We start from the raw sequence: 27,699 nt of genomic DNA, 5'->3' as shown, positions 1-27,699 counted from the left end.
CAAACACCTTTGATTGCAGGCCAAAGCCCTTGAAAAGACAGTTTCACAGGAAGCAGTACTAACAGTGGCAGACAGCATCTTCATGCTGACATTTTATTTTCAAGCAGGTAACATTACTTTGAGAACTGTGTTTTTGCAAGGCAGAAGTGTTCCCTTCTCAAAGCCATAAGAAAGTATAAATACACCGCCCACTTCATTTGTGTTCATGCCTTTGTCTGCTAACAGTAAAATGACACCAAGTGCTTGGTTTGTACTCTGTCCACAGAGTGAAAGGTACAGCTTCCGCATAAACAACACAACTGTATATCAGCAAGAGCCTGTGACAGATTTGCTTACATGTGTTGTTTTAAACTATCCAAAACTGGCATAAAGTGAAAGTACATTTCTTAAGTATACTTGCTTAGTATGCTGCATGACTAAAAGAAATACAGTAGTCTTGAAACTTAAAACATTCAGTCTGAACACATGCTAATGTAGCTGCAAACCATAATGAACAGATTTTCATTTATTTAATACATAGCTAGACTATTTAACGCTACAGGAAGAAAATCACTGTGTAATTAACACCAATCAAAAACGGCTGACAAAGGTTACATAAAGCTGAAAGACAGTATTTAATTCTGATGGCACTTTTACAGGATGACAAACTTTTGCAGTACATATATGCAATATAAAAGTAAAGTTAAAAGACTCAAATCCTGGAGGATGTACAGCCGTATGTTTTCCAGGGAGCATTTTGATAATTTTTGGCCTTCACGTTTACTTTCTTCAGGCAGTAGAGTATTTTTGCTTTAACTTACCACTCACCTTGAGCCTCCTACAAGGCTGAATCAGCACCACAGCTCACTGCCAGCGATATTAGATAGGAGGACTCCACCAACCTCCTGCTACCAACTTTCTTTCTCCTATCAGGATGCTGGGAGAATCTATCTAAGATAAGTTCTGAATTTAAATCTTCATTGTGTAGTAGCAAATTTAGCTGAGCCATTTACCCTTAGTATCTGCTAGCTCTGCATGGGTCTCTATGTTATTGAGCTGCAAACATTGAAGAAGGAAGACTGAAGATACTTTGATGACATTGTATTTTCCCAGAAATAGATGATAAAACATCTACATGTTCAGACTGACTGTGGGACAGCCTCTGAATTGAGACAGACATAATCAGCTTTCAAAGAGCTGATATGCAGGAGAAATTCTCCAGCAATCTCTAAATCCCTCATAAACGTGTGCTGTTCTACATGAACACCTTGGCCTAAAGGTGGTGCTTTTTTACATTCTGTGCAGCCTCACTTCCATCAGTCCATATGCAAAGAGTTTAAATTAGCTCAAAATCTAGCCTTCTTTTCCTGGTATTAACACTTTTATCATGATCATACTGTTCTAAAACTACCTTGCAATAGAAGCCTTACTGGCTTTTTTTTATTCGTCATCTATTAGAATTCACCCTTACTGTTTCTATTTTGCTGTATTTACAAGCATGGCATTATCCAGGCTTGTGATTTAGTGAAAAAAAAAACCAAGAAAATTTTAAAAATCTTACTTAAGATTTTAAAAACTCTTATTAAAATATCATCAATTTCACATTCATGATCCGTTCTTTCATAGACTCTTACAAGCAATTACAGAAGTCTCTTTTTATAAGTTATTTTGCATTTGCTGGTTAATTCCATATAATCTTTATTGGTATGCATTCTCTGCACTGTTGTCATGTAGATCAAAAGAAGCACAGCAGCTGTTAGTGTCTACCTTGACACCAAAAGCAATCTTCTAACCTATCTATAGATTTAATTGGCTACAAATAAGCTGCACAGGCAACCAGTACAAAACAGTGTATTCCTATAAAAAAACTATGGGCTGCAGAGTACAACTGAGTAGAGTAAGGTTTGTTTAACTAATTAAGTGTTACTATGCTGTGGACTGACTTCCTATTTTGCTGAAAATGGTTTGCTCTGCTCTGAAACATTATGCAAAAAAAAAATATCCTAGAGGTGCTTTCTCACCACCAAAACAAGTCATTGGCTGTCATTTCATTAGTTTTCTCTTTCACTTTGAGACTAACTAGTTCTCTAGGTACCTGCTGGGGGAGTAAGATGAGATGGTCTACCAAGCACTGTGAATTTGTCTTTTATGGCAATTTTAGCTCTTTGGGAATACTAGTTCCTAGTGGCATCACAGGTGTGTGAAAGTCTGGAACTACCCTGCCTCTCATGCTTGTCAAGAAAAACATACTTCTTTGACGTAGCCTTAGTTTTCTCACAGTCAGCATGGAAACTTACTTCAACTCAAAATCATAACATAGACATGGCTTGGTAATTACATGCAGAAGACAAAAATGCAACACCCAGTTTCTAAAAAACCTACATCTCCTTCACCCTTAGGTAATTACAAGATTTTGAGAAATCCTTCATTTTTCTGCTCAAAACCATACTCGGGATATCTAATTGTCTTCTGTTGCCACACAAGTCACAGGTGCTCAGTTTTTCCAGAACTGGGGTGGTTTTAGTCATGAGATCAGTGCAGAAATATGCAGGTTTACTTCAAGCTCAGATCCATAGCTGTGACCAACAATCAGGCTCTTAGAAGAGGAAATATATTGCTTTGTATTTTCTCTTGTGACTTTCTTAGATACATGAAAGTACACCACATACGTGCATGCGCCTTTGTGTCCCCTCAGTTCATTCAGAATGGCTCTGTGAATGTTTCTCTGTGTACAGGACCTCATTTTGTTCTCATCGGTTACTAATTGGCCAAATTCCAATGAAAATACATCTGTAGAACTAGAGTCACAGCTGATCCATGGCTCATGTGGACTAGCACTAAAGTCTGCTGAAATCTGATCCTGTGCCAAAGTCTTAAGCCACACAAGAAGTAGAGAGAAAGCGCATGGATGTGTAAATCTGCATAAGATCCCTGGAAAGGGATCACAAAATCTGGTCCTGTAACTTAATTTTAAGGACTAAATAGTTTCAGAAGTAATAAAAATACTTTTGCTCATGTTATTAGAGTAGTATTAATGAAATGTCATGTTCCAGGGCATAGGCTGATTAAAAGAGGAAGCAGAAAAGAATTTTTCCTCCTGATTGTTTATATTCCAAAATCGTGGAGATGAATTTGGGGAAAGCTCCACATACCTTTGAAGCATCAGGTATTGACCAGAATGAGACAGTGGAGATGGTGAATTACACATCAGCTCCATTATGACAAATCCTATGTTTCTATGTAAAAGCACAAGGCCCCAAGCAGTCACTTGTGTGGTTTGTATTCAAGGCTGGCCCTGCAGATGAGGTTCTGAGAGAATGACAGTATCAGTTCTTTCAAAACCAAAAATGCTGCTATTAAAATAAACATTTACAAGGGGAACAAACTATTTAAAGTGCCAGAATAAAATCTCTTCAGGTCTCTGATTTTTACACGTAAAATGTAATGAACACCCACAGTAAGAGATAACTGGACAGGTGGACAGGTTTTTTTCACAGTGTTCACAAGAATTACTAATCTATCAGTCTGGTATGAAAGCCCATTAAAAGTGATACCACATAGGCCACCTCAAGCAAATATTTCAAGCCTACAAATAGTCAGTAGCACACTTTCAAAATACCTTAAGTTCCAAACTACACTTTTTTATGATATTTTCTAAGTGACAATGACTTTAACAAGGACTATTACTGCCTTGCTAAAGCACACACCCATGCTTTCATAAGTAGCTGTCAATAAAGTCCTGGGGATTGCTGGAATACTAGTAGTTTATGATCTTGCAACTTTTGCATTGTAGTTAGAAAATTCAGTTTACCGCAACGATGTATTTAAAAGGATGCTGTGTGAGACTGGCACATCCTAAGATTATCTCTATTTTCTAAAATTGTAAATAAGCACCAATTAATGAAATAGTTTTCAAGTAACAGCTAACCTCAACATTCTGCAACATTCACCATTTAGGTTATATTAAATATCCTATCACGATAAACTGCATCATTTAGTATCTCTCGAAAACATTCTAGATGCAATAATTCTATCTCCCTCTGCAGGATTACAGCATGGGTTCCTCAGTGTCCTGCAAATTTTGCCAAATGAGTATGATTCTATATTGCATGCACTTTTTTTTTTTTTTTTAAATCAGAAGGGTTGAAGTAGTTTCTAAAATTATAAATTAGCCTTCTATAATTCTAAAAACCCCACTGAACACGAACTCCATTTGGAGTGACAATTGCCATTCACATTATTGCAAGATTTGAGGTATTCTTAAGAGAAAAGGCACCAGCGAAGTTGTTGGATCCAGATGTAGTGAGTCACAGGAACATGTCCAGTTAACGCCCTGTTGAAGAAAAAGACACATTTCAGTACAACTATTTTCTTCTAAGCCTCTAAATTTGCTTGTCTTCAAGATGGGCACACATTCATACTGTTTGAAATCCCTCACTTCACCATCTCCACTTAGCTATCTCTTTGGATTTTGAAAGGCATGGAGCCAGCAGGCTTGCAGCCAACTGTTTCTTGAATAGGGAAGAGAAGTTTTACTTACTACAGAACTGGCCACAACAAAGGCAACTAGCAGGCAGAACTCATAACAGTGTTCTGAGTAGAGCGAAAAACAAGCTCTCCTCCAAGCCAGAAACTTCAGCCTTTTTCCACACACAGAAAAGAAAGGGGCTACCCATTATAAAAATAAGACTTGGACAAGTATTTTAGAGTCAAAGACCTTCAGCATGTTATTTTGCCTCTTTGCTCAGTTGTTCAAGGGCTTAATATGAAAAACATGAGTTATTATGGACTAATATGCCCACTTACTTGGGCTTCCGCTCCTCAGTGGTGAAGGACTGCGGCTTCGAGACAACTGCAAGACAAACAGAAAAGGAAACTCAGGTGTGCTAAAGAACTGTACCCAAGAAAGGCACCTGGGGACCTATCAACATCCAGAAAATTTGCACATGCCTATCAGTGCAGCTCCACTGCTACAAAGTCAAATTCAACAACTTTCTAATTTTTCCTTCACACCCTGCACACACACAAAAAAGTGAGTCTTACCCAAAGCCTCTCACATTTTCAATATTCATATTTTAAGTTGAGGGCACCTATGTCAATTTAATAAGATGGGCTAACAATTAGAAAAATATACATGATTTTACAGAAATAATTTAAAATGTGTAACTATACCATATGCAGGACTCTGCTAAGGTTTCACATATCTCATTAGTACCACCTCCTGCATACCCTACACTGATTTTCTGCTCCTTTGAGGCATTAGAGGGTAAATTTAGATTACTAATTCCAGGAGGCAGGGACCATGTGCTGTGTATGTACTGCAAGATGACTATAACACTTCCAGATGATGCAATTAGTTATTCAGAAGGGTACTGAAGCAAGGGGGAGTAAGGGGAAAGCATTCTGAGATCCACAGTTGAAACTTCTGAGAATTTAACTATGATCCACTTCTCATACAGTATCTCCACTGATAATTATACCAGGCAATAACTATCTGTCAGTTCAGCTTCACCTCATTCCAGACCCAGCAAAGGCATTTATTCCCACATCAGCATTTTAAAAGGTTGCTTACATTCTGAGTTTAAAATACTCAATGCTGTTTATACTACAAGCATTCAGCTGGGGCTTACATGATGAGCTAGAAGAGGACTGGTGCTACGGCTGCGGCTTCTGCTTCTACTTCTACTTCTGTGAGACCACTACAAGAGAAGAGTTTGACAAACCTCTTTTGGGAGAGAGCATTTAATAAAGACAGACTCAGCAAGCAGACTTGCCATGCTGGAGACATGACTTGAGGACAGAGAGTAAACACAGTAAACTTTCTCCTTAGAACAGACTCTGCCAACAATCATACATCTGCATAATGAATACATTAAGGCAAATGGAACTATTAATCCTAAAAACAGGATGAGGCACTAAAACCTAACTGATATTTGATATACACAACTCCAGCCTTATAGGGAACAATCAAGAATTTACCTTTTTCAAATTTTAAAACAGTGTTCAAATCTAATTACTTCCCTTAACATATTTCTTAACAAAAGTACATACCAGAGCTCCTCTTTTTGTGACTGCCTCTCCCTTCACAATTACAACATCATTTTCCATCAGAGCAGGCCATACATGATAGGCCACCAAGGCAGCTGTGAAATCAGACTCGAAACTACGATGGTATCTGTTGAAATACAGAGTACAAGAAATGTCTGTCTATAAGTGCCAAAAGATAAATATGATCCTTCAAGTCATCAATACTGATAAAAAGCAGAATACTAGCTATAGCTCATAAACATCTTTCTTGACAACATTTCTGTATCACAAAAGTAAGTATTCTTTAAGTGAACCTGTAAAAGAAATACATCTGTAAGACAGACTTAGCAGAATACACTGTCTACTTATACTGAGAGACACTCCAGTAAAGCCATCTCACACTTCAGAAGGCCACTAAGACCATATTCTTGCATAAGCCCCACACAAGCCAGGGTCCTTGAGTCCACTGACAGATTAAATCTCCTGAGCAGCATTTTGGCAGGCATAGCTATCCCATCTTCCTGAAATATCTTGCTAAGACAAGACCCCTGTAAAGGATATTACAGAAATACTCTATCTCAACTATAAAGTTACATCCTAGTATCTTATAAGACATAAGAAGCAATTTTATTAGCAAGATCCTCAGATACTGATAATGAAACAGTGACTTTTTAGCTAAGAAAACATATTTTGAAGGCCTGTATTAACATACCAAATATATATTACCTCCCTAAGTCTGCAATATTAGCTGAATAATACATGTCTGGTTTTGTGGATTCAAACTCAAAACAAATACCAAATAACTGAAATAAAAAAAACAATAATTCATCTATACATTAGTAATGTATATACAATAGCAATTTATATAAAACAATGCTGTAAATAGAGGCATGAAGCTCTGCATGGAGAAAGGTATAGGGTACAATGAGGTTTGGCCAGCCCTTTCTACAAATTTTGCTCCATCTCTGTGTACCACATACATATGCTATAAATGTAAACATATATATGCCACATATTTATCTAGATAGATGGATAAATGTGTGTATATATATGTCTTCTCCAGCAGCATGTATAAACACATTACACCTGGTTTTTGAAGGCCACACACATGAAGTAGGTGGAGAAAGCGTCCAAGACTATAGCATAGCATTGCTGCCTTCTTAATACAGCCAATAGCTTTGGGTGTCAAATAGCTAACTGCCCAGTATTTGGCCAGGATCATTAAGTACTCATGTATGACTTTGCACTCTCCTGCTGAAGAGCTACTTTTATCTTCTCTATTTATCTCCTTGGCTTCTCAAGCTCTTCCCCATCTGGGTTCCATTCTATTTTAAATTATTATTAGAAATCTCCTTATTGGTGTGGCTTTTCTTGCTTTTGAGATCAATTTTTTAGGAGCTATCAATCCATTAGTTTTCTTGAAGGCATGGAAGTACCCTACAGTTCTCTGCCAGCTAACAAAGCAGCCAGCCCTGACCCTATGGAAAAAAGAAAAACTATGTTATGGTGTGCATTTTTAAACAAAATTCCCATTTTTAAAAGGCATTTTTCTTTTTGCTTAGCTCTAAACCAGAAGAGATGGGAGTGTATCAAGATCTATAAGTCATACAGCAGCCACAGCCTGGAGGTCACAGCACACGTACTGATGATGCTGGTATCAGACACCAACTGCCAGATCTCAGTAAACATGACTTTTACAAAATGGGCCAGAAAGGAGGAATAAAGGTGCACACATTTTATAAACACTGGAGGCAGACAGAGACTAAACAGGGAAAGGAAAGCTGGTGATAATTTTCCTCTTAATGGATAAATTAAATATGCTCTAGAGACTGAGGTTTATCCAGAAAATTGTTCTGTTCATTAAAAAAAGCTGTTAACACTGGTCTACATCCTGGCATTTATACACCATCATAAACCTTAAAGACATACCCAATTCACTACAGACCAGGAATATTTGCCCCATATTAATGTTTAGCATCACTCTTAAGCCTTTATATTAATTAGAAAAGAAGTAGACTATACAACCTGATGGATTTTTTTAGTGGTAAGAATCTGTAAGAGTTCTTACTTGGTCTCACTGAAAAGTTCTCCATCAATACCAAAGGCAACATCAAGAGGAGGAACGAGTGTCTGCATTGAAAAAGCCACACGGCATAACTCTCGAATCAAAGTGCTGATCACAATGAAATCAATTTCTGGTGGAAATGAAATCTTTGGGTTGATGTTCATGGAGCTAATTACTTCCTGAAAAAAAAGCAATTGAGTAATTTGAGCTCATTAACACTTTTATGTAGGGGCAAGTATGGAAATCCCTCCTAAATATGCCTCTCAGCTTTCTACATTTAAAAATCATTATAAGAAGCTCCCAGCAATATTGTCTTAGGCTATTCCAGAAAATATTAACTTCAGAAAGAATGCACTGTTATTTTAGAAATAAAGTATGACCTACATCGTTGACATCATTCTTAGGAAGGAGGTGTAGTTTTTCAGTAGAGCACAGAATTTAAGAAAAATATGAAATTTAGCTTACATTTATTTGATTAAGAGAGTTACACTGTATCTTGCCAAAAATATTATTCAGGCAGACAGAGACATTCTAGTCACAGACAAATAAAACAAGTGATTACTGGGCCATACCAAAATATTATTTTGGAAAATAAATTGCTGCAAGACATAACATCCAAGCAATAAACTCTTTTCCTTCTTCAGGTAACAGTGCAGTTCTAGTTTACACATTCCGAATTTATTAGCTACTGAAATAGATCAACACATCACTTCCTCACTGCCCTTGGCTTACATTGACACTGGCTTGAACGTCATACAGATCCTCATGGCGAACTATATAATCCAGGACAGCGTCTTCAAGTGACTCAGGACCCGAGTGACCTAGAGACAGAGTGTCTCTTACACGTATTTTGAACTGCCTGTAGGCCGTCTTTGCTGCACGAAAAGACTCCTGCAAACGCAAAGAACATCTAGTTAAATCCAGGAGAATGAGATTCATTTTTTATCAATTATCTAAGAGGATGAACTTCACCCAGTATCATCATTGTAAGGAGGAATATAAAACACTGCTGTAAAAGTGAAAGTTAAAAATAGTACTCAACTGGGAAGACTTCTCTGATTAAATCAAGTGTGATTTATTTGCAGAAGATGGGAATGAAAAGCTTCCCACCTAACTTTCTATTTTTATGTAGGATTCTACCACACACCCACGATCAATGGAATCACATTCAAAGATATCAAGAGCAGAATTCAATAAGAGATTTTATATGCCACAGTCTAACATGTCAGACAGGAACACCTCTTGTCTGTTGGGAAGATAGGCTGACTTGGAGAGTGTAAACTGAATGACAGTTGTGGGAAAAAAACTTCAGTAAGTTAAGTGTGCTTGGGATCACACACATTAAGAGGCACACTGCCTCTCTGATGCAGGTATGTACTACATCAATTTTCTAGAAAAGAAGATTAAGGACAGAAGAACAAAAAAAAATTTCTTCTGACTGAGCTTATAGTAAATATGAGGTATCTAGGTAATTTCAAGGCTTCCAATAAAACTAGAGAAGCACATAGCTACAGGCAAGAGGGAAGCATGATTTGGAGATATTTTTAGCTTTCTAAAATATAGTATTCCCAAAAGAATTAACCTAAATGAGGTGGTGTTGTTTAGTGCAGGAATCATCTACCTTTCAGAGCTATTCAGTCTTCTTATGCACCCCTTTTAGCATCTGTACTGTAGATCACTGACTCTGTTCTAATGTTGGGACAGGACAGTCAGAAAAGGACACTAAACTGAGAGTTCAATGTAAAAATGTGAGGGAAAGAAAGGAAAATCAAAAGGGAAAAAAGTAGAGAAGTTTTCTTCTCCATACTTCACAGAAATGCTGATTTACACACAATTTAATCCAATCCAGCCATAATATTTTATAAAACACTTCTGGCCTTTCTGTAAAAAAAGAAATACCATTTTTTTCTTACCACAGCTGCAATGTATATTATCCTCTGTACCCTCTCCGTGTCATTGATGTATGACCTCAAATCGGTCTCTGCATCCAAGCGTTCTTGAGCATAAATGTCACCAAAGCGAGCTACCAGGCAGGCACGACGTGAAGCATTTGTACGTCTGGCTCGGCCAGGTGAGCAGCTCCTCAGGGGAAGTGGACTAGGTGACTTGCTTGGGGAAGGAGAGCGGCTCCGTACAAACCTATGACAGACATGTGAAGAAGCATGAGGTCGCTTCACCATTGTCAGATGCTTTTGCCTAGTGCACAGAGTTTTGTGTCAATTTAATTATTATCGGGGTAAGGTGAGATTTTGAGCCAACATAATTAAAGAAGTAAACCTGCAGCTGGTTAGTCTAATATGAAGGCATTTGTGTCAATACATTTTATGGGCTAGAACCTGAACAATAAAATTAAAGTAATTCCTAAAATGTGTACAGCCAAGCACTTTGGTCTGTTAACAATATGTTAACTAGTAATACTTTGGAGATTTGTTCCTCTTTCAGTGCCGCTGAAGACTTGTAAAGTCAAACAAGTGAGAATATAACAACAAGTTCTGCCCTGTAATGATGCAGTATTCAAAGAGGACTTATAAACAAAAAACCTAACCGCCTCTTTTTACCCTGTACAGTTGCTCTCAATGTATTTTGTAAAGCTGCTGCCTTTGCTGTTTTGCCAGAAACTTAACACAGCTGCCTGAAATTAAAACATTTGGGCAGTAAGAGAAATCAGTTAAAGAGTTTATATTCCTTCATAACAAAGTACAAAAACTTAGTTTTTCTTTATACTTCAATTTCAAATGAGGAGGGAATTCATGCTACCAAACATGAACAATTTCTCTGATTCAGTGACCCCCCTGAATAATGCCTCTACCTGCTTTGGAGAACAGACTTCTGGGCATCCAGGATAGAAATCTCATCCCGCAGTATTTGAATCTGCTGCTCATAGTCATTCAGACGATCTAACTTCCTCAGGGCATCCTTCTCTTGGGCACAGGAAGTCTTCAGACTTAACCACAGAGAATAAAGTCAGTCACAAGACGTCCTTCTACCAATACAAACCATCTATCAATTAATCCTCATCATCAAACAAAAAGAACAGAAAAAGAAGAGAAATATTGAGCAAGCTCCTTATGCTGAAATACAGGGAAATCAAGAGTTTAAAAAAAGCATACTCCAAAGCATACTCTTAACTATGCTTTGAAATGTAAAAGTGTACTGTGGCAGGAGACTGGATACACTACACTTTATGTTACAGGAGAGATCACTGGTTAACATTTAGTGTCCTTGCACTAGCTCAGATGATAAGGTCTAAGAAAGAAACTGGTTTCCTTCTCATATTTAAGATGTTAACTAAACCAGCTCAGTTTTCTTTCCTACACTTCAAGACTCTAGGTATTTTCTTACACCAGGTCCTTGGGTTTTCTTCTTTGCTGGAATATATTAGTCAGTCAAAGGATATCACCAATTATGTTATTCAAGTCATATCAAAAGCTAATGATTCCTCTCCTGCTCTCCCCAAGAGAAGCAGTGTTTCTTAAACATTGGCAGACAACCAGTTAAGCAAGTTTATCTTCTGTCCTTTACTCTTACTTAACGGTAGCAAGTATCCCAACTTTTCTGCTTTCCTACCTAACCCAGGTCTTACTGTATTCCTCTTTCCGAAAGAAAAAAAAAAAAAAAGAAAGAAAAGAAAAAATGAAAAAAAAGGATGCTTTCTATTTATTTTGGAGGCATTCAGTCTGTTCTTCCTTTTCTTTACTGAAGGACCCTGGTGAGATTTTTGAGGATTTGAATCAATGAAAGCTGTAACACCTATCAATTGACAAACTCCCCGTTCTGACTTTTTAAGGAGCAGGCTGACTGAGAGGACCACAGGTAATAAAGCCAGCACATCTGCTAAGAGGAAAGCCTGTCCTTCTAACCTAGGTAGGAAAAGCTGCAGATACTACTACAATCCCATGGAAGTCTTTAGTCAGCTCCTCCAGCAAGGACTTCTAGAAGAGTAGCAGTAAAAGAGGGTTAAAGAATTCTAATATAAAGAACAACTGGGAAAGGAAAGTAGATTTGGAAAGACGAGTTCTAGAGGTAGAAATGAGGGAAAATCATTATATACCAAGAAAATAAAAGGTGAAAAAAAACCCTGTATAGTATACAAAACACTAGTCAGGCTTTCCTTAAATTGCCACAATAGACAATGCAGACAGACAATGCAGTGTTAATAACTATCCAACAGTAAGGATAAATAAAAAGTAATCATTTCATTTCTATATTATTTTCTTTTTGTTATTTAACCCTATTCACATGGGCATTTTTCAGAAGGTTTTAAAGCAATTTTTGATGGTCTTTATCTCACTGCTGTGAGATCCACAAAGCTTCCATCTTTTCATCATGACAGCAGATAATGATTACAAATACAAACAGATGCTTAATTATAGGCCTGCCTTTATCAGGAGAGGGGAAAAAAAAAACCACACACAAAAAAAAACCCAAAAAACCAAAACAGGACAGCACATGACAGACTGAAATCAGCAGAAATACCTGCACCTTTCATTGTTCATCACAAGTCATAGAGCAAGTCACAAACATAAGAGAAGCCACCACTGAAAATGAATGTTTCTTTCTTTGTAAGAAAAACTAAATACAAAAAAGGAAAAAAACAACTTTAAGACAGACATATTTATGAATTACCAAAGCTGACTTTTGTAAGCCTTAACACTAATCCTTTCCATGCTAATTAAATCTATGCAGTATTCAGTTTCCCCTGTTTTATTGTTCATTCACTCTAATGAGTGAATTCACTCATTTAGCAATTCATTCACTCATACTGCTAAATATTAATCTGAAATGAAGAGACTATTATCATCTTTCTGTTAAGGTTGAAGAGATGTAGATGCTGCAAAAAATATAATGGGAACCAACAAGGCAAAATATAGTTCTTAGAAAAATCAGAACAGTTTTTATAACCCATTTTTATTTTAAGGCTATAACTAGTGTTTTACACTCCACCATCTAACCATTTAAAAATAAAATAGGCATCTTCAACCAGTTTCTCAGGAGAAAATACAATAGCCTTGAGAATTTGTGTCAAGTATCTACTTAATGCTGTTTGGATAAATAAGCCCACTGCTACTCTCCAGTTTCAAACAATTCATTAACGATAAACTTCCCCACAGTTCCCCCAGCCCTTGGTCTAAGCCCGACTCATTCAGTCAGATTGCCTTGAAATTCAAGGCAAGAACAACTGCACCTATGTAATTTTTGGCCAGATGCCTGTTTAACCTGTTTTTAAGAGCCCTCTGCAACAGTGACACTACAAGGTCTTGAGGTAACTGATTCAAGCTACCATATTGGCTGTTATTAATTACAACTATGTTTGTCAAAATTTCTTCCTGGCAATCTATATAACAGGTCCTCCCTACAGCAGATCAAGAAAGAAAAGTCCTCTTGACCTCATTTACTTCCAAGTGAGTCGTCTGGCTATGTTAAGTTTGATTAGACCTTGGCACAAGTCTAAGCACGCTAGTAGTAAGCTTCCATTTATAACAGTACTAACAAGATTTTGTTCAGTCTGTATATAAAAATAGGTTTCAGTACACTTTATTTTTTGTCTTCCCCTGAAGAACTTTCAATTGCTTTTAAATGTTGATAGTTATTAATTAAAAAAATTTTTATTTTCCTTCAGAATTCTGCAGCAAATAGCTAAATCCTGGTATAATTAATATCTTGATATAACAAAAGCTTATACTGGCTATAGAATTTAATTATATTGAGTCTAGACCACATTTGTTCTAACAGCCGAGGAGACCAAGATGTCTTGCAAAACATTCTTTGATTTAAGTATGTGAGACAGACAGACTATAGACAAAAGGAAGGAGATCAGCTGTTCTAGAAGTCTCAAAAAACAAAGTTTACAGACAAAGGGGCAAAGAACACTCCTGACTAACTGCTCCTTGTGTAAAAAAAATCCTGCCCTAAGTGTCACAGATTGGTCCTGACCTCACTTTCTCTGCTTTTAGAAGGATTCTGGTTTTGACAGGCAGGTGAAGACTAGGCAATTCTGATTTCACCCAACTAAAAGGGTTCAAATTTTGAAAAGATGACTCACACAACATGAAAAATATCACCTTTGTTCAACAAAAAATTGAACACCCAGGCAGAAGATGCAAATGTAGAGTGCCAACTAAACTGAGAGATAACAGGAACCATAAGTATGTCGAGATTACGGAATTCTTGAATTCATAGGAAAACAGGAATGGTTTATTCTTCTGTCAGTAGTACAAATGGCAACACGTGCTGGTTTCGGCTGGGATAGAGTTAATTCTCTTCATAGTAGTTTGTATGGAGCTACGTTTTGGATTTGTGCTGGAAACAGTGTTGATAACACAGGGATGTTTTTGTTAGTGCTGAGCAGGGCTCACACAGAGCCAAGGCCTTTTGGGCTTCCTCCACCACCCCACCAGGGAGCAGGCTGGGGGGGCACAAGAAGTTGGGAGATGATACAGCTGGGACAGCTGACCCCAACTGACCAAAGGGATATCCCAGACCATATGACGTCATGCCCAGCATATAAAGCTGGAGGAAGGAGAAGGAAAGGGGGACGTTCAGAGTGATGGCGTTTTGTCTTCCCAAGTCACCATTAGGTGTAATGGAGCCCTGCTTTCCTGGAGATGGCTGAACACCTGCCTGCCCATGGGAAGTGGTGAATGAATTCCTTGTTTTGCTTTGCTTGCATGTGCGGATTTTGCTTTACCTATTAAACTGTCTTTATCTCAACCCACAAGTTTTCTCACTTTTACCCTTCCGATTCTCTCCCCCATCCCACTGCAGGGGGGGAGTGAGCGAGAGGCTGGGTGGTGCTTAGCTGCCAGCTGGGGTTAAACCATGACAGTCCTTTTTGGCACTCAGCGTGGGGCTCAAAGCGTTCTAGATGACGACAGATTTGATTGGAATGTGCTAGATTGAATTTATAGCTGTTATTGCTGTTTAGCTTTTAATTGACAGGCTCCTGTGCTTGCCACGGGGCATGCTTGCCTTACTGTAAATTAGAGTCTAGTGCTCATTAGTGGCTGCTTTTTGCTCTTGCTGCTTGCTGTAGTGCCGTACTGTTGATCATCTTACTCTGCTCTGCCTGGGAACATTTTGATAACAGCAATGGCGATGCACCTGGGCTGGCAGATGGCCGGGGCATCGCTGCTGTTTCTGTGCTGCTGTACTGGACAGGCTTGAACTTCAGCGTGAACTCGAGTCAAAGTGACTGTGACCTGTGGATGAGTCCACGTGGGAGCAAGACACTCCAAAGCATCCGTGGCCATGAATAAGTCCATGCCAGAGCAGGTACCTCTTGAAGTGTCTGTGGCTATGGTTATGTCTGTGCCACCGCAGGTATACTTCTGAAGGGACTGTGGCGCAAGGATAAGTCCACTCTGGAGAAGGTACACCTCGAAGCATCTGTGGCTGTGGATGAGTCCATGCTGCAGCAGGTACACCCTGAAGCACCAGTGGCTGTACATGAGGTCATGCTGGAGCAGCTGAAAGCGCATGGCCATGGATAAGCCCACAACAGAGGAGGTACACCCCTGGAGGGCCTGCAGCCATGGGCAAGGCCATGCTGGAGCAGGTCTACTTCTGAAGTGACTGTGGCTAAGGCCATGCTGGAGCAGGTCTATCTCTGAAGGCATTGTGGCCCATGGATAAGGCTGGAACAGGTGCACCTCAAAGTGCCTGTGGCTGTGGATAAGTCTATGCTGCAGCAGATATACCCCTGAAGAGACTGTGGCTCAGAGAGAAGGCTCCACTTAGAGCATACACACTCCTAAGGGACTGCAGTCTGTGGATAAGTCCAAGCCAGAGCAGGGGCAAGGAGAGGAGTTCATTGCAACATTAAACCCTATGATCCGGTCCAAAGGGACCAGGGGTGGAGATTGTAATGGCAAAACCTTTGAATTGTTGTAACCCGGGATTTGAGTTGCATGTTATAGGAATTACTATAGCAGGAACAACCTGAACCAATGGAGGACAAGCCTTACAAGAAGCAGTGCAAGTGCAGCAGTGACCTGACCTGAGCTGGCTTTGGTGCCCAGTAACTCCACACAACACACCACCTCTCCTGTCCTGAGTGACCACCATAACAGATGGAGCCCAAAGTCATGGACTAAATGAACTCAAAGGACATTTTGTGGATGTTTGTGGACATTTTGAAGACATTTTATAGGGGTGGTTCACAGAGTAAGGGAATGATGTCTGTGTATTATACCAAAGGATGGGAAGGGGGGGGTGGTGGTGGTGGTGAATGAGGTTGTATTAGATAGTGTGGGACCTGAGCATGATGTAAGTGGTATGGAATAAAGGGTGGAGAATCTGCTGATTTTGGCTGGAATAGAGTTAATTCTCTTCATAGTAGTTTGTATGGAGCTACGTTTTGGATTTGTGCTGAAAACAAGTGTTGATAATGCCAAGATGTTTTCGTTACTGCTGAGCAGTGCTTACACAGAGTCAAGGCCTTTTCTGCTTCTCACCCCACCCCACCAACACGTAGGCTGGGGGGGCACAAGAAGCTGGGAGGGGACACAGCCAGGACAGCTGACCCCAACTGACCAAAGGGATATCCCAGACCATTTGATGTCACGCTCAGCATATAAAGCTGGGGGCAGAAGAAGGAAGGGGTGGACATTTGGAGTGATGGTGTGTGTCTTCCCAAGCTGTAGGGTTCAATTATATGGAACTTAGTTATTGGGCCTTAAAGTAGCTCATGGTCACAAGAGTGTTCCAGAAGCCTTTAGAAGGCTTTGAACAGACTAAACAAGAAGATAGAAGAAGAAAGATCCCAATTAGAAAAACACAGGTGCACATTCCACGATAAAGGGAACTTGGCACAAACAACCTCAATTCAGGGACTTATCTCGACCAATTGGACTAAGACAAGTCTTGCATGCTCTAATTAATACGGCCAATTATGTCCTATGTTTATGCGCGTGTATAACTAACCTTTTCTTACGTCTGTGCGTGTGGACAGTACCGATGTAACCAATCACCGTTTATGCTTGTGCGCGTGGACACCAAATGCTTGCATGCAGCAACCAATTAGAATTTCTAAACAACTTATAGAATTGTATAAAAATGATCGGCTAAGCTCAATAAACTACTACTACTTTGATCATCATATTGGTGTTCCATCATCCGGACCCCAGATGGAATAACCCTAAACCCTACACCAAGTCATCGTTACACAGTTATCACTTACACCAATACAACATGAATTTCTGTCCAGTCTGCATTAAGACCTACACATGGGAACTGTGAGATCCTTTATTCCCTACTAATAGTTTTAATCAGGAAGACAGCAGTCAGGTTATATCTAAGAATCAAGGAGTTATATGAGCTACTTTTCACCCAACAAATCAAAAGAGCCCATCTTTTGGGAATATGATTTTATACTCCACGTAGCCATCCAAAAAAATTAATATCCAAAGTGATCAACACTTGCTAGGAAAGTCCATGGATAAAATCTAACAATTAACATTATTTTAGAAGCAATGATAAATATCCAGATATGAACAAGTAATATTCAACTTGATATTGGAAGTAGAAACTCTAGTGGCCTAAGGTTTTTTTGTTTGCTTAACTTCATCAGGAGTAACTCATCCTCTCAGTTGCCCTAAAAAAAAAGATAAACTCATGGACAGTTATATCCTTTCCTACAGTGTAAGCAGCAAAGTCAAGTTTCCTCCATTTTTAAGAGCAGCAACGTTATTTAACTGAAAGACTGCAAGCATTTATTTAACAAGTATGACTATATTTCTGTTGTTGAAATGTCAGTTATCACAGGAATTCACATCCTGTTGGAATTAATTTCAACTACCTTTGTGTTCATCTCCAATATAACACACGTACACACACAAAAAAACCAAAACTCAACAAAAACAACAACAAAAAAAAACACACCAAAAACCCACCACCCAAATAAGACGTGGGCTACATTTCATAAGAGTGAAGAATTATTACTGCTTCTAGAACTGCTTGTAGGTCAAGCCATAAAAGGAAATTAGTTTTAAGGACCCCTATATTGAAATGGAAGGGTAGGTCCCCCAGCTGCACCCTTACTGATCCAGATTAACTTCCCAGGTGTGACCAACACACTTAGAAACTCAAAAAACATTTTTAAACCAGAGACGTCAGCGTTACCAATAGCCATTACTCCTGTGCAGACAGGCAAAAGGATTTGGCAAAAATGGTCTAAAAGAAAAAGCCATATAAAGAACCTTATCTTAAGATAGAGAGACTGAAATATCTCTTATTTAACACACACACTACTTCCAAGAGCATCATAGCAAATTGCAAACCATGGTTTCCAGCTATATTCAGAATATGGTTCTCTCCTATTTAACTTCATCTACAAGATTCAAATACTATCAAGCTGCTAGTTTCAAAGTAATCCTTCTTCTATCCTAAAGAAAAAAGGATAGAAGTTCAGCCATAAGAGTTCTCACATGGATCTACTTATGTTAATTCTCTCTATATAACACCAAGAAACAAAGCTACGGGATGTTACGGAGCTAGACCTATTTTTTCCTATAGCATAGGACAGTACAAAATAAACAGAACCCAGTCAGGTAAATGACAGACTGTGTCTCTGCATGCTGACTTCTGCCACAAATACCCCAAGATTCAATTTTTCTTACGCTGCTTTTAGCTGAACAATTTCGTCTTCTGCTGCCAAAAGAGTAGTGGCTGATTTGGTCTTTGTGTCTTCAAGAGCCAACTGGGTTTTTGCCAGACTGCAAGAAAAATTAATAAAATAACCTTCATGGTAAAGGCAGAGATTCTACCAGAGAATTTAATATGACAAACTGACTGTTTAAGCAGACCAAGTCCATACCAATTTAACATATGAAAACAATCACAGTGGGCTTTTGTGCAGACTATCAGCACACAAATAGCTTATAAAAAGTCATATCTGACTATGCAATAACAGAATTATTTTGCTATGATCCATTATTTTTCATTAAGACTCAGTTCCAGTTTCTCCATCTATTTCAACAACTTACAGCATTCAGAGTGACTTCACTGTCCATAGATGGGCTATCTTGGCACATGAATTCTCTTTCTCCTGCACCTGTCCCATCTGCCAATAACTACACAATCATGACTCCATACTGCACCACCTTGAAAGGATCAGTTCTGAAACTTTCATGCATGACTTCATCACTGCTTGAATTACCTCCTCCCAACCCTCCATCTTCCAGACTTCTACCTTTGCAAACCACAGCAAACACCTCTCTGACCTGACTGCACAGAGAAATGCAACTCGCAAAACTGTACAAAAGCTTTACCACTAATTTCCCACTTCTTACAGGAGCTAGCCCAAAATGACTTTTTCTTGTACTGCAAACTGCCACATGCTCACTCCAATCTGTACCAGCGCATAACTTTCCTTGTCCTTGCCTTGACCATCCAACACTTTTCTCCAGCTCATCAAATAATCTCTTTCTATCCACACAGGAGCACAGGATAAAATGCCTCACCCCTAAAACAATCTTTATATATACCTGAGTGGTTGAGTTTGGGAGGGACCTCTGGAGGTCTTCTGGTCCAACTCCCCCTGCTCACGTGAGCCATTTAGAGCCGTTTGCCCAGGACCGTGTCCAAACAGCTTTTTAATATTTCCAAGGATGGAAACTTCACAACCTCCCTGGGCAACCTGTGCCACTGCTCAGTCACCCTCACAGTAAAAAAGGGTTTCCTGATATTCAGAAGGAACCTCCTGTGTTTCAGTCTGTGCCCACTGACTCTGGTGCTGTCACTGGGCACCACTGGAAAAACCCTGGCTCTGTCTTCTTTACATGCTCCCTTCAGGTATATATGTTGATAAGATCCATCAATCTCCCACAACCCTTCTCTATAGTTAGAAATAACAACAGAGAACAACTTCTTTGCTTATTAAACATTTCAGGCTGGAATTATTTTGCAAGATTACCTAATTCTGGCAAACCATTTGAAATACCAAGAACAAAAAACTTCTCCCTTCTTCCAAACTTTGTGGGGTCCTTCTCTGTCCCACATTGTCACTTTTGATATTTAATGTATACTGCGAGATCACAAGATTTTTTTGTCCTCTTCTCTTCAGGGGGATGCACTGATCTTTAACTCACTCAGAGTTGACTGAGAGACTTTTTTGATAATGAACAATTAGAATGCTTGCACTCATCCAAAATGAGACATGAGAGATACTAATATGCATTGGTGAATAAGGGAAGAGCAACCGATGTCATTTCCCTTGCCTTCTGTAAGGCCTTTGACACGGTCCCACACAACATCCTTGATTCTAAATTGGAGAGATGTGGATTTGATGGATAAGGAATTGGCTGGATGGCTGTGCCCAGGGTTGCAGTCAACAGCTCAACATCCAAACAGAGATCAGTGACAAGCAGTGTCCCTCAGGGGTCTGTATTGTGGCTAGTACTGTTCAATATCTTTATTAACGACATTGACAGCGGGATTGAGTGCACTCTTGGCAAGTTTGTGGATGACTCCAAGCTGAGTGGTGCAGTTGATATTATTGACGGAGCAGATGCCACCCAGAGGGACCTTGGCAGGCTTGAGGAGGGGGCCCACGTGAATCTCTTGAAGTTCAACAAGGCCGAGTGCAAGGTGATACACCTGGGTTGGGGCAACCACCAGCATCAGTACAGACTGGGGGAAAAAATGGATTAAAGCAGCCTGTGGAGAAGGACTTGGAGACAGTGGTAGATGAAAAACTAGAAATGAGCTGGCAGTGTGCATTTACAGGCCAAAAAGCCAGCCGTATCCTGGGCTACATCAAAAGAAGCATGGCCAGCAGGCCAACAGAGGTGATTCTCCCCCTCTACTCCCCTTTCATGAGACCCCACCTGGAGTACTGCGTCCAGCCCCGGGGTCTCCAGTACAAGAAAGACATAGACCTATTAGAACAGGTCCAGAGGAGGGCCACAAAAATGATCAGAGGGTTGGAACACCTCTCCTATGAAGAAAGGTTGAGAGAGTTGGGATTGTTTAGGTTGGAGAAGAGGTTTCAGGGAGACCTTATTCCAGCCTTTCAATACTTAAAAGGGGCTTATAAGAAAGATGGGGAGATGTCCTGGCTTCAGCTGGGATAGAGTTAATTTTCTTTCTAGTAGCTGGTACAGTGTTATGCTTTGGATTCAGTATGAGAAGAATGTTGATAACACACTGATTTTTCAGTTTTTGCTAAGTAGTGTTTAGACTAAGTCAAGGATTTTTCAGCTTCTGATGCCCAGCCAGCAAGAAGGCTGGAGGGGCACAAGAAGTTGGGAGGGGACACAGCCAGGGCAGCTGACCCAAACTGGCCAAAGGAATATTCCATACCCTGCGACGTCATGCCTAGTACATAAACTGGGGGGAGTTGGCCTGGGCGGATCACTGCTTGGGAACTAACTGGGCATTGGTTGGCAAGTGGTGAGCAATCACATTGTGCATCATTGTTTTGTATATTCCAGTCCTTTTATTATTATTATTGTCATTTTATTATTGTTGTTATCATTATTAGTTTCTTCCTTTCTGTTCTATTAAACTTATCTCAACCCCCGAGTTTTACTTTTTTTTTTTTCCTCCCCAATTCTCTCCCCCATTGCACTGGGGGGGGGAGGGGAAGGAGTGAGTGAGCAGCTGCGTAGTGTTCAGTTACCAGCTGGGCTTAAACCATGAGAGGAAAGACTAATTTTTTTTTTCTTCCCCCTACTGACAGGACAAGGGGTAATGGTTTTAAACTAAAAGAGAGAGGATTTAGATTGGATATAAGGAAGAAATTATTTATGATGAGGGTGGTGGGATGCTGGAACAGGTTGCCCTGAGAAGTTGTGGGTGCACCATCCCCAGAAGTGTTCGAGGTCAGGTTGAACGGTTTCTGAGCAACCTAATCTAGTGGAAGATGTCCCTTCCAACAGCAGAGGCATTGTACTAGATGAACTTTGACTATCCCTTCCAACCCAAAACATTCTGTGATTCTACAATTCTATGAAAGCAGGAGATATCTGCAAAATTAGGATACAGGATGAAATATTCTATTGAACCTCTTTCCTCTAATCTAGCTAATAGAGTTTGTAGTTCTGAGAACTTGATATTCTTGGAATCACTTAGTAAGAGCATTAAATTATATCACTTATTGTACTGACCAAAGGACTGTAAGCATTCATTGTTCTCATGCTAATAGGATGAATGAGAAAGCCTCTGTCACTTGGAGCTACCTCTGAAATGGCCCTGGAACTGGCACTAACTGCACAAATTTGTTTCTGAAGCAATTAAATAATTTTGAGACTACAATGCTCCATAAAATAAGTTTTATGCAACTGTACAAAAATTGTTCAGTCCTAGTCACTTATTTGAAAATCTGTCTCTCCTTCTTCCTCCATCTTACCACAGGGGGTTTTGATCTTCTTAGATGTTCAAATACCGATTACATGCCATAACTAATTATGACATGTTGTAGGTCCTTCAATAAGTGTTGCACTATAGCTACTCAATTGATTTTTATCAAGGTTTCCTCAGCGTGCAACAGTTCATTGACTATAATTCCACAGCGATGGTCATGCATTATACAAACCCCTTTTATCTAGAATACTGGCATGTTTTCCAACTCCTCTGTCAGAATCAAAACCTACCAAGACCATTTATGATTGTGGGTACAACTGTATCATTTGTACCCCACTTTGGACACACATGGACAATCCAGAGCCTAGATGTATTTTGAAGCTCTGAGTTTAAGCCCGAAATGAAACATTTTACAAATCTCCATCAGTATTTAGATGGCAAGAGAAAAATATGGCTTGTTGAAAAACAAAAACCAAACAAAAAGAATCACAGTTAATTCCCCTACTCTTGTTGCACATGGCTGAGCTGTAGACGAGTTGAAGTCAGTTCTTCCTGCAGCTCTTGCAGTTGAAAAGTCTGATTGCTGGCCAGCTCTCTCAGCTGCCTCTCTTTCTCAATTGAATCCTATAGTGAAACACAAAATCACACTGCTTGAATGTTCTACCTTACAGAATCCTTCATCAATGTAGTATAGCATTATTAGCAGATGTATTTCTAAACATTTCAGTAAAGCTAATTTCTAAAGTAACGGAAAACAAAAGCAATTGCATACCTTCTAGAGACATAAGCAATACCTTCCAGGCACACGAAACAAAGACTCAATTATATTAAGAAAAATACTCACTTCATTTATACCTCATGATAGAGAATATGGAAGGTCTGCATATGCAGATTTACTACCCGTATATACAACATCTGAAGAAAGTGTTCTTGAAGATGTGTTGCATGGATTTTTTTCCAGTCAGTCATCTTCTGACTGACTATATCACCAACTCAAGTGAAGTTTTGGGGAATTCACATACACAAAATGACAGAAAAAGTTATTAGAACAGAGGAGGCAACTGTTGTCATTCCAGAAAGCACGCTACTACACATGCAGCGCTGTTTTTAACAACCTATAGATTTGCCTGATACTACCGGAATTAAATAAGTAATTGTGCAGCAGTTACATTAAATTTTGAATGTCACATGCAATGACAAACCCATAACTGGTGCACCGGGTGTAGTGTCATTTAATAACATCATTATTTTACATTTTGGGTTTTTCTGGCAGAACTCTACTCCTGCAATACACTAGAATCTGACTTTTAAGGGATATCACTTTTCATTTGTCCTTATTTTAATTGTCAAAGATTTTGACAGAAGAGGTGTAAAAATAAGAAGTCAGAGAACATGGAGGCATCACTGTCAAATCTCAAGATCTTCAATATTTTCCCCTAGTTTGCATCAACCAACACTCTTATTTTGTTTCAAAGCACAAAGCCATAGCAGATCTGTCTTTTCTGCCAAACTGTAAGTACTACAACCCCTTCAGTAAATACCAAATACATACTAACTCCAAACATCATGTCAGGTGTGTGGTGGTATCGTGATGGACATGAGCACTTCCCCCCCGCCCTTCTGGGGATATTACAATGCTGAGATACTAAACAACGATCTTTTTCTTCAAAAAAATAAAAGGAGCTCACAGACAAACACATGGAGTTTATACACACCTTCAGCTTACACATGTATTTTCACATAGCGTTAGGTTTTACTGATAGAGATATGGCATAAATACTTCTATGATGTCTCTGCAAATGCAGCATAATTCTTTACCTAGAAAAGGAAACCTGTACAAGAACATAGCTTCTCTTAAAAGCAAATTCCTCCATATTGTCAATCATTGTTGTGAAACAGCATAAGCCCTAGAAGGCCAAAAGTAACTTTAACAACCTCTTTGATTTCCCTTTCAAAGGAAACACGAGATGAGACAGAGAAATAGCATAGTTGTCTCCATGAGCAACTACGGACATATTTCATTAACCAAAATTAGGGAGGGAAGCTATTATTAACAGAAAGTCATTAAAGCTCTCCTGCAGCTATAAATTCACACCATTTTATTCCCTTAAAATAAGTTTCCTACGTACCTGAGTGAGAGAGAGGTTGGTTTCGAAGAGCTTTCCTGAAGTAGCACATGAAAAACAAGTCCCTAGCCATGGCAGGAGACGAGTTTTGATTGTTTCCACACCTGCATAATGCCCACCTAAGAAAATACATACATTAAGAAATTGAGAACGGTTACAGAAAGAGCCAGAGCTTGAAAAGATGACACGTGTGAAATGTGTTAGTAATAAGGCAAGGCACTGATTTACCTTCTTGAGATGTTTCATTGAGGATTGTGAAGAGCTGCCCTTGAATCTCAGAGTTCAATTCTATTATTTCACAGCATCGGTTCAGATTCTGATCACAGGAATTAATCTGTAAATTATTGTGTATTAATACATCTGCCTGGGCTTTCTTACTTAAAATTATTCCTGTTATGATCACGTTTTCCCCCCTGCTATAATTACATCTTCACAACCTTTTCTTACTGCATCCGCTAGAATACTCACCTTTAAAGGTTCACATTAATAGGCAAACAAACAAGACATCAGGACTTCTATCACCCAGTTAATTCACTACTTGAGAAAACTTACTCCTTTCCCCATTTATAAAGAAGATGCATCCACAAATATCTCCAAAAGAAGAACCATAATAATTGAAAGTGTTAAATAATAATAATTGAATAATAATAATTAAATAATAATAATTTAAACTGTTAAAAATCTTTCAGCACAGAGTTTTTAAAATAATAAGAGATTGTTGGATGAAAAAATGTATTAGTCTAAAATATGATTTTCCATATTAGCTGAAATAATACACATAAGGCTATTATCTTGCTTTGTCAACAGCCACGAGTCCTCCATGCAATTTCATCTGATTTTTAAGAGTTACCAACTGAAACAAATACTACTGAAGAATGGGCAAAATCCAGCATTATGCCTAGGAAACAACAGAACAGCAAACCTACACCACTTTCAGCAAATGCAATTCTGAAAAGGAGCTGATGGGGTTAATCTGTCCAGGATCCTACTGCACCTGCCAGGAGAACACATACTTTGTACCTGCTTCCTTAATCTTTATCTGTAACCTGTGTATCATCTTTAACAGAGATCACCCTCTAGATCTTCAGGCTTTAACGGCTCCATACAGTTTTTACAAGCTTCCAAAGCAGCTAAAACTCCCAACCCATGCCCCTGTCAGCTTGCACTTTGATTGCTGCAACATGCTTTCCTCTGGCCTCAAGGAGCACAGTCTCACCGTGCTAGCCTCCACCAGAATACCACTGCAAAGTGCATTTTTCCAGCTCATTACACTGACATGACACCCATGGTGCTTCCATCTGCCCGCTCCTCCTTTTCTGCAATGGCAGCCTGAAACTGCTCCTCTTCACTTCCCAAGACCTCAGAGACTACCCCCACCTCACTATTATGGGGAGTTCAGCTCCCACTATTGCTCAGCCCTCCTGAGGTCTACCTCCACCATCCATCTGCAAGATTTTAAAATGCATGCCCCTGTTCTTCCTCCTCTGGTGTCCTGCACTCTGTGGTAGCTTTACCAGCTACCTTCAAACTCCTCCTCAAAACTGTCCTTTGCCATGAATCCTGCCGAAAGTTACGCTGGCTATTAATATGCTGAAACTCCTACATACCATGAAGAAAAAAAAAGAACTGACTTCCCTTGAAAAGGCTGCATCTCTGCTCAGCACCTCTTCTCACCAACCATAGCACATGGTAGGTAGTTATAGGCTCCTGACCACATCAACTATCAGTGTCCTGAAGCTAATGCAACCTGGGGACAAGGGAGTGAGAATTCTGTCAAGATTTTCCGCTGACGAAATTTGTAATTGTCAAATCTCAAGTCCCTTCATCTCACCTGTCCCTAATTTTACACTTTCTCTACTTCTTCCAGTGTTTTGCCTCCTCAACCTCCCGTTACCTCTTACTCCTCCATGCATCCCATTACATCCATCTGCAGCCTTCTCCTCACCCATACCCGAAACTCCTTCCTCACACCTGCTTCCCCCCTTCCAAAGCCCTTCTGCAGCTGTGCTGTCTTGCAGCAGCCTCTCAGCTCTACCAGGTTTCCCACCCAGAAGAGCTGGGAAGCTGGATAACTCCGTTCTCACTTTCATTGTCCTTTTTCCTCGGTTTTCCTGACCGTTCCCAGGCCACAGGCGATTCCTTCTGAGCGCACCCTCGCCCATGGTCCTTCCATCTGCCCGTCTTTTACTGCAAAACTCTTTTCTGATCCAGACTCAGTCCTTACAGCTCAAATAACCACGTTTAACCTCCAGTCCTCGCTTTCAGCGAACCCCGTCACAGGCAGAAAAGAAACCGGCTGGAGCTGCGAGTGCTACAGGCACCGGGTGTTAAAACTGTGATAACCGGGCGCCTGTGCGGGTCAACGTCCCCAACCGAACCCCAAGCGGCGGCCGCTACCTGCTCCCCAGGGCCGGCTGCCCGTCTCTGTTGCACCGGGCTAAGGGCACCCGCGCTCCCCCCGGACGGGGGTGGGGGCCGCCGCCGCTCCGCGTCCCGCCGTCGCCGCGGAAACCGCCGCAGGGCCCGGGCACCGCAGCAACGGCGCCGCTGCCGGCGGCCTTCCCGCCCCCTCGGGGCCCGCGGGGTGAGGCGGGCCGCCCTCCGTACGGGCCCCCGGCAGACGCGGATCCCCACACACACACCCCCACAGACAACCCCGCGGGCGGCCGCGGCCCACCTCGTAGTCCCGGTACCAGCTCTCCAGCTTCTCCTGCAGCACCCGGCCGCTCTCGGCCCCGACCAGCCTTCTCAAGCCGTCGGCCATGGCCGGATGTCAGCTCGCTCCCGGGGTTGGGATGGGTTGGGATGGGATGGAATGGGATGGTTCCCCCGTCCCGTCCCTCCGGGAGCCCTCCGCGGGCCGGGGGGCGAAAGCTAGTACCGCTGGTACCGCCGGCCCGGGCCCGCTGCTCTGAGCGGCTCCGCGTTCGCGCCGCTTTTATAATCGCGATTGTTAACGTGGGCCGGGCCCGGCGCGGCGGCGGGTGCCTTGGCGACGCAGGCAGGGCGCGCCTCGGTTGTGGTAACGCGGCGGCCGCCCCCGGGGCTGCCCGCCGTCCCACGGCCCGGCCCGGCGGGGAGCGGGGCGGGGACGGGACGGGACGGGACGGGGGACACGGGACACCCCCTCGGCCGCCAGGTGGCGCCGCCAGGTAACGCGTTTCCCGGCCGGCGGTACGGACCCGCCTGGCGGAGCGGAGC

The 27,699-nt window shown here is 40.7% G+C and overlaps 1 protein-coding gene across 3 annotated transcripts; it reads right to left on the bottom strand.

Moving 5' to 3' along the window:
• Positions 1-34: 34 nt before the first annotated feature.
• SPATA18 (spermatogenesis associated 18) lies at positions 35-27,682 on the bottom strand. 3 transcript variants are annotated; one of them, XM_075025754.1, is made up of 13 exons: positions 27,176-27,681; positions 24,727-24,832; positions 24,502-24,617; positions 22,878-22,996; positions 18,688-18,783; positions 10,881-11,015; positions 9,985-10,210; positions 8,804-8,962; positions 8,075-8,250; positions 6,031-6,154; positions 5,610-5,678; positions 4,786-4,831; positions 35-4,312 (listed from the first exon to the last, which is right to left on the bottom strand). In XM_075025754.1, exons 1-13 carry the CDS (start codon positions 27,260-27,262, stop codon positions 4,305-4,307), a joined length of 1,467 nt encoding a protein of 488 aa, XP_074881855.1. In that variant the 5' UTR covers positions 27,263-27,681; the 3' UTR covers positions 35-4,304. The 3 variants fall into 3 exon arrangements, with proteins under 3 accessions (XP_074881855.1, XP_074881866.1, XP_074881875.1); XM_075025765.1 differs by lacking the exon at positions 5,610-5,678; XM_075025774.1 differs by lacking the exons at positions 35-4,312; positions 18,688-18,783 and having other exon boundaries at positions 4,769-4,831; positions 27,176-27,682.
• Positions 27,683-27,699: the final 17 nt, after the last annotated feature.

Source organism: Buteo buteo, chromosome 1 (assembly GCF_964188355.1).
Source record: "Buteo buteo chromosome 1, bButBut1.hap1.1, whole genome shotgun sequence".
NCBI classification, from domain to species: Eukaryota; Metazoa; Chordata; class Aves; order Accipitriformes; family Accipitridae; genus Buteo; species Buteo buteo.
This window is presented reverse-complemented; position numbering and strand designations above follow the sequence as displayed.

Coding starts and splice junctions, on each gene's coding strand:
- SPATA18 (XM_075025754.1), bottom strand. CDS start 27,262: ATGGCCGACGGCTTGAGAAGGCTGGTCGGGGCCGAGAGCGGCCGGGTG. Junction 11,016..18,687: donor ATTGTTCAGCTAAAAGCAGC/GTAAGAAAAATT, acceptor TCTGTGGTTAAG/TCTGAAGACTTCCTGTGCCC. Junction 8,251..8,803: donor ACGTTCAAGCCAGTGTCAAT/GTAAGCCAAGGG, acceptor CTTTTTTTTCAG/GAAGTAATTAGCTCCATGAA.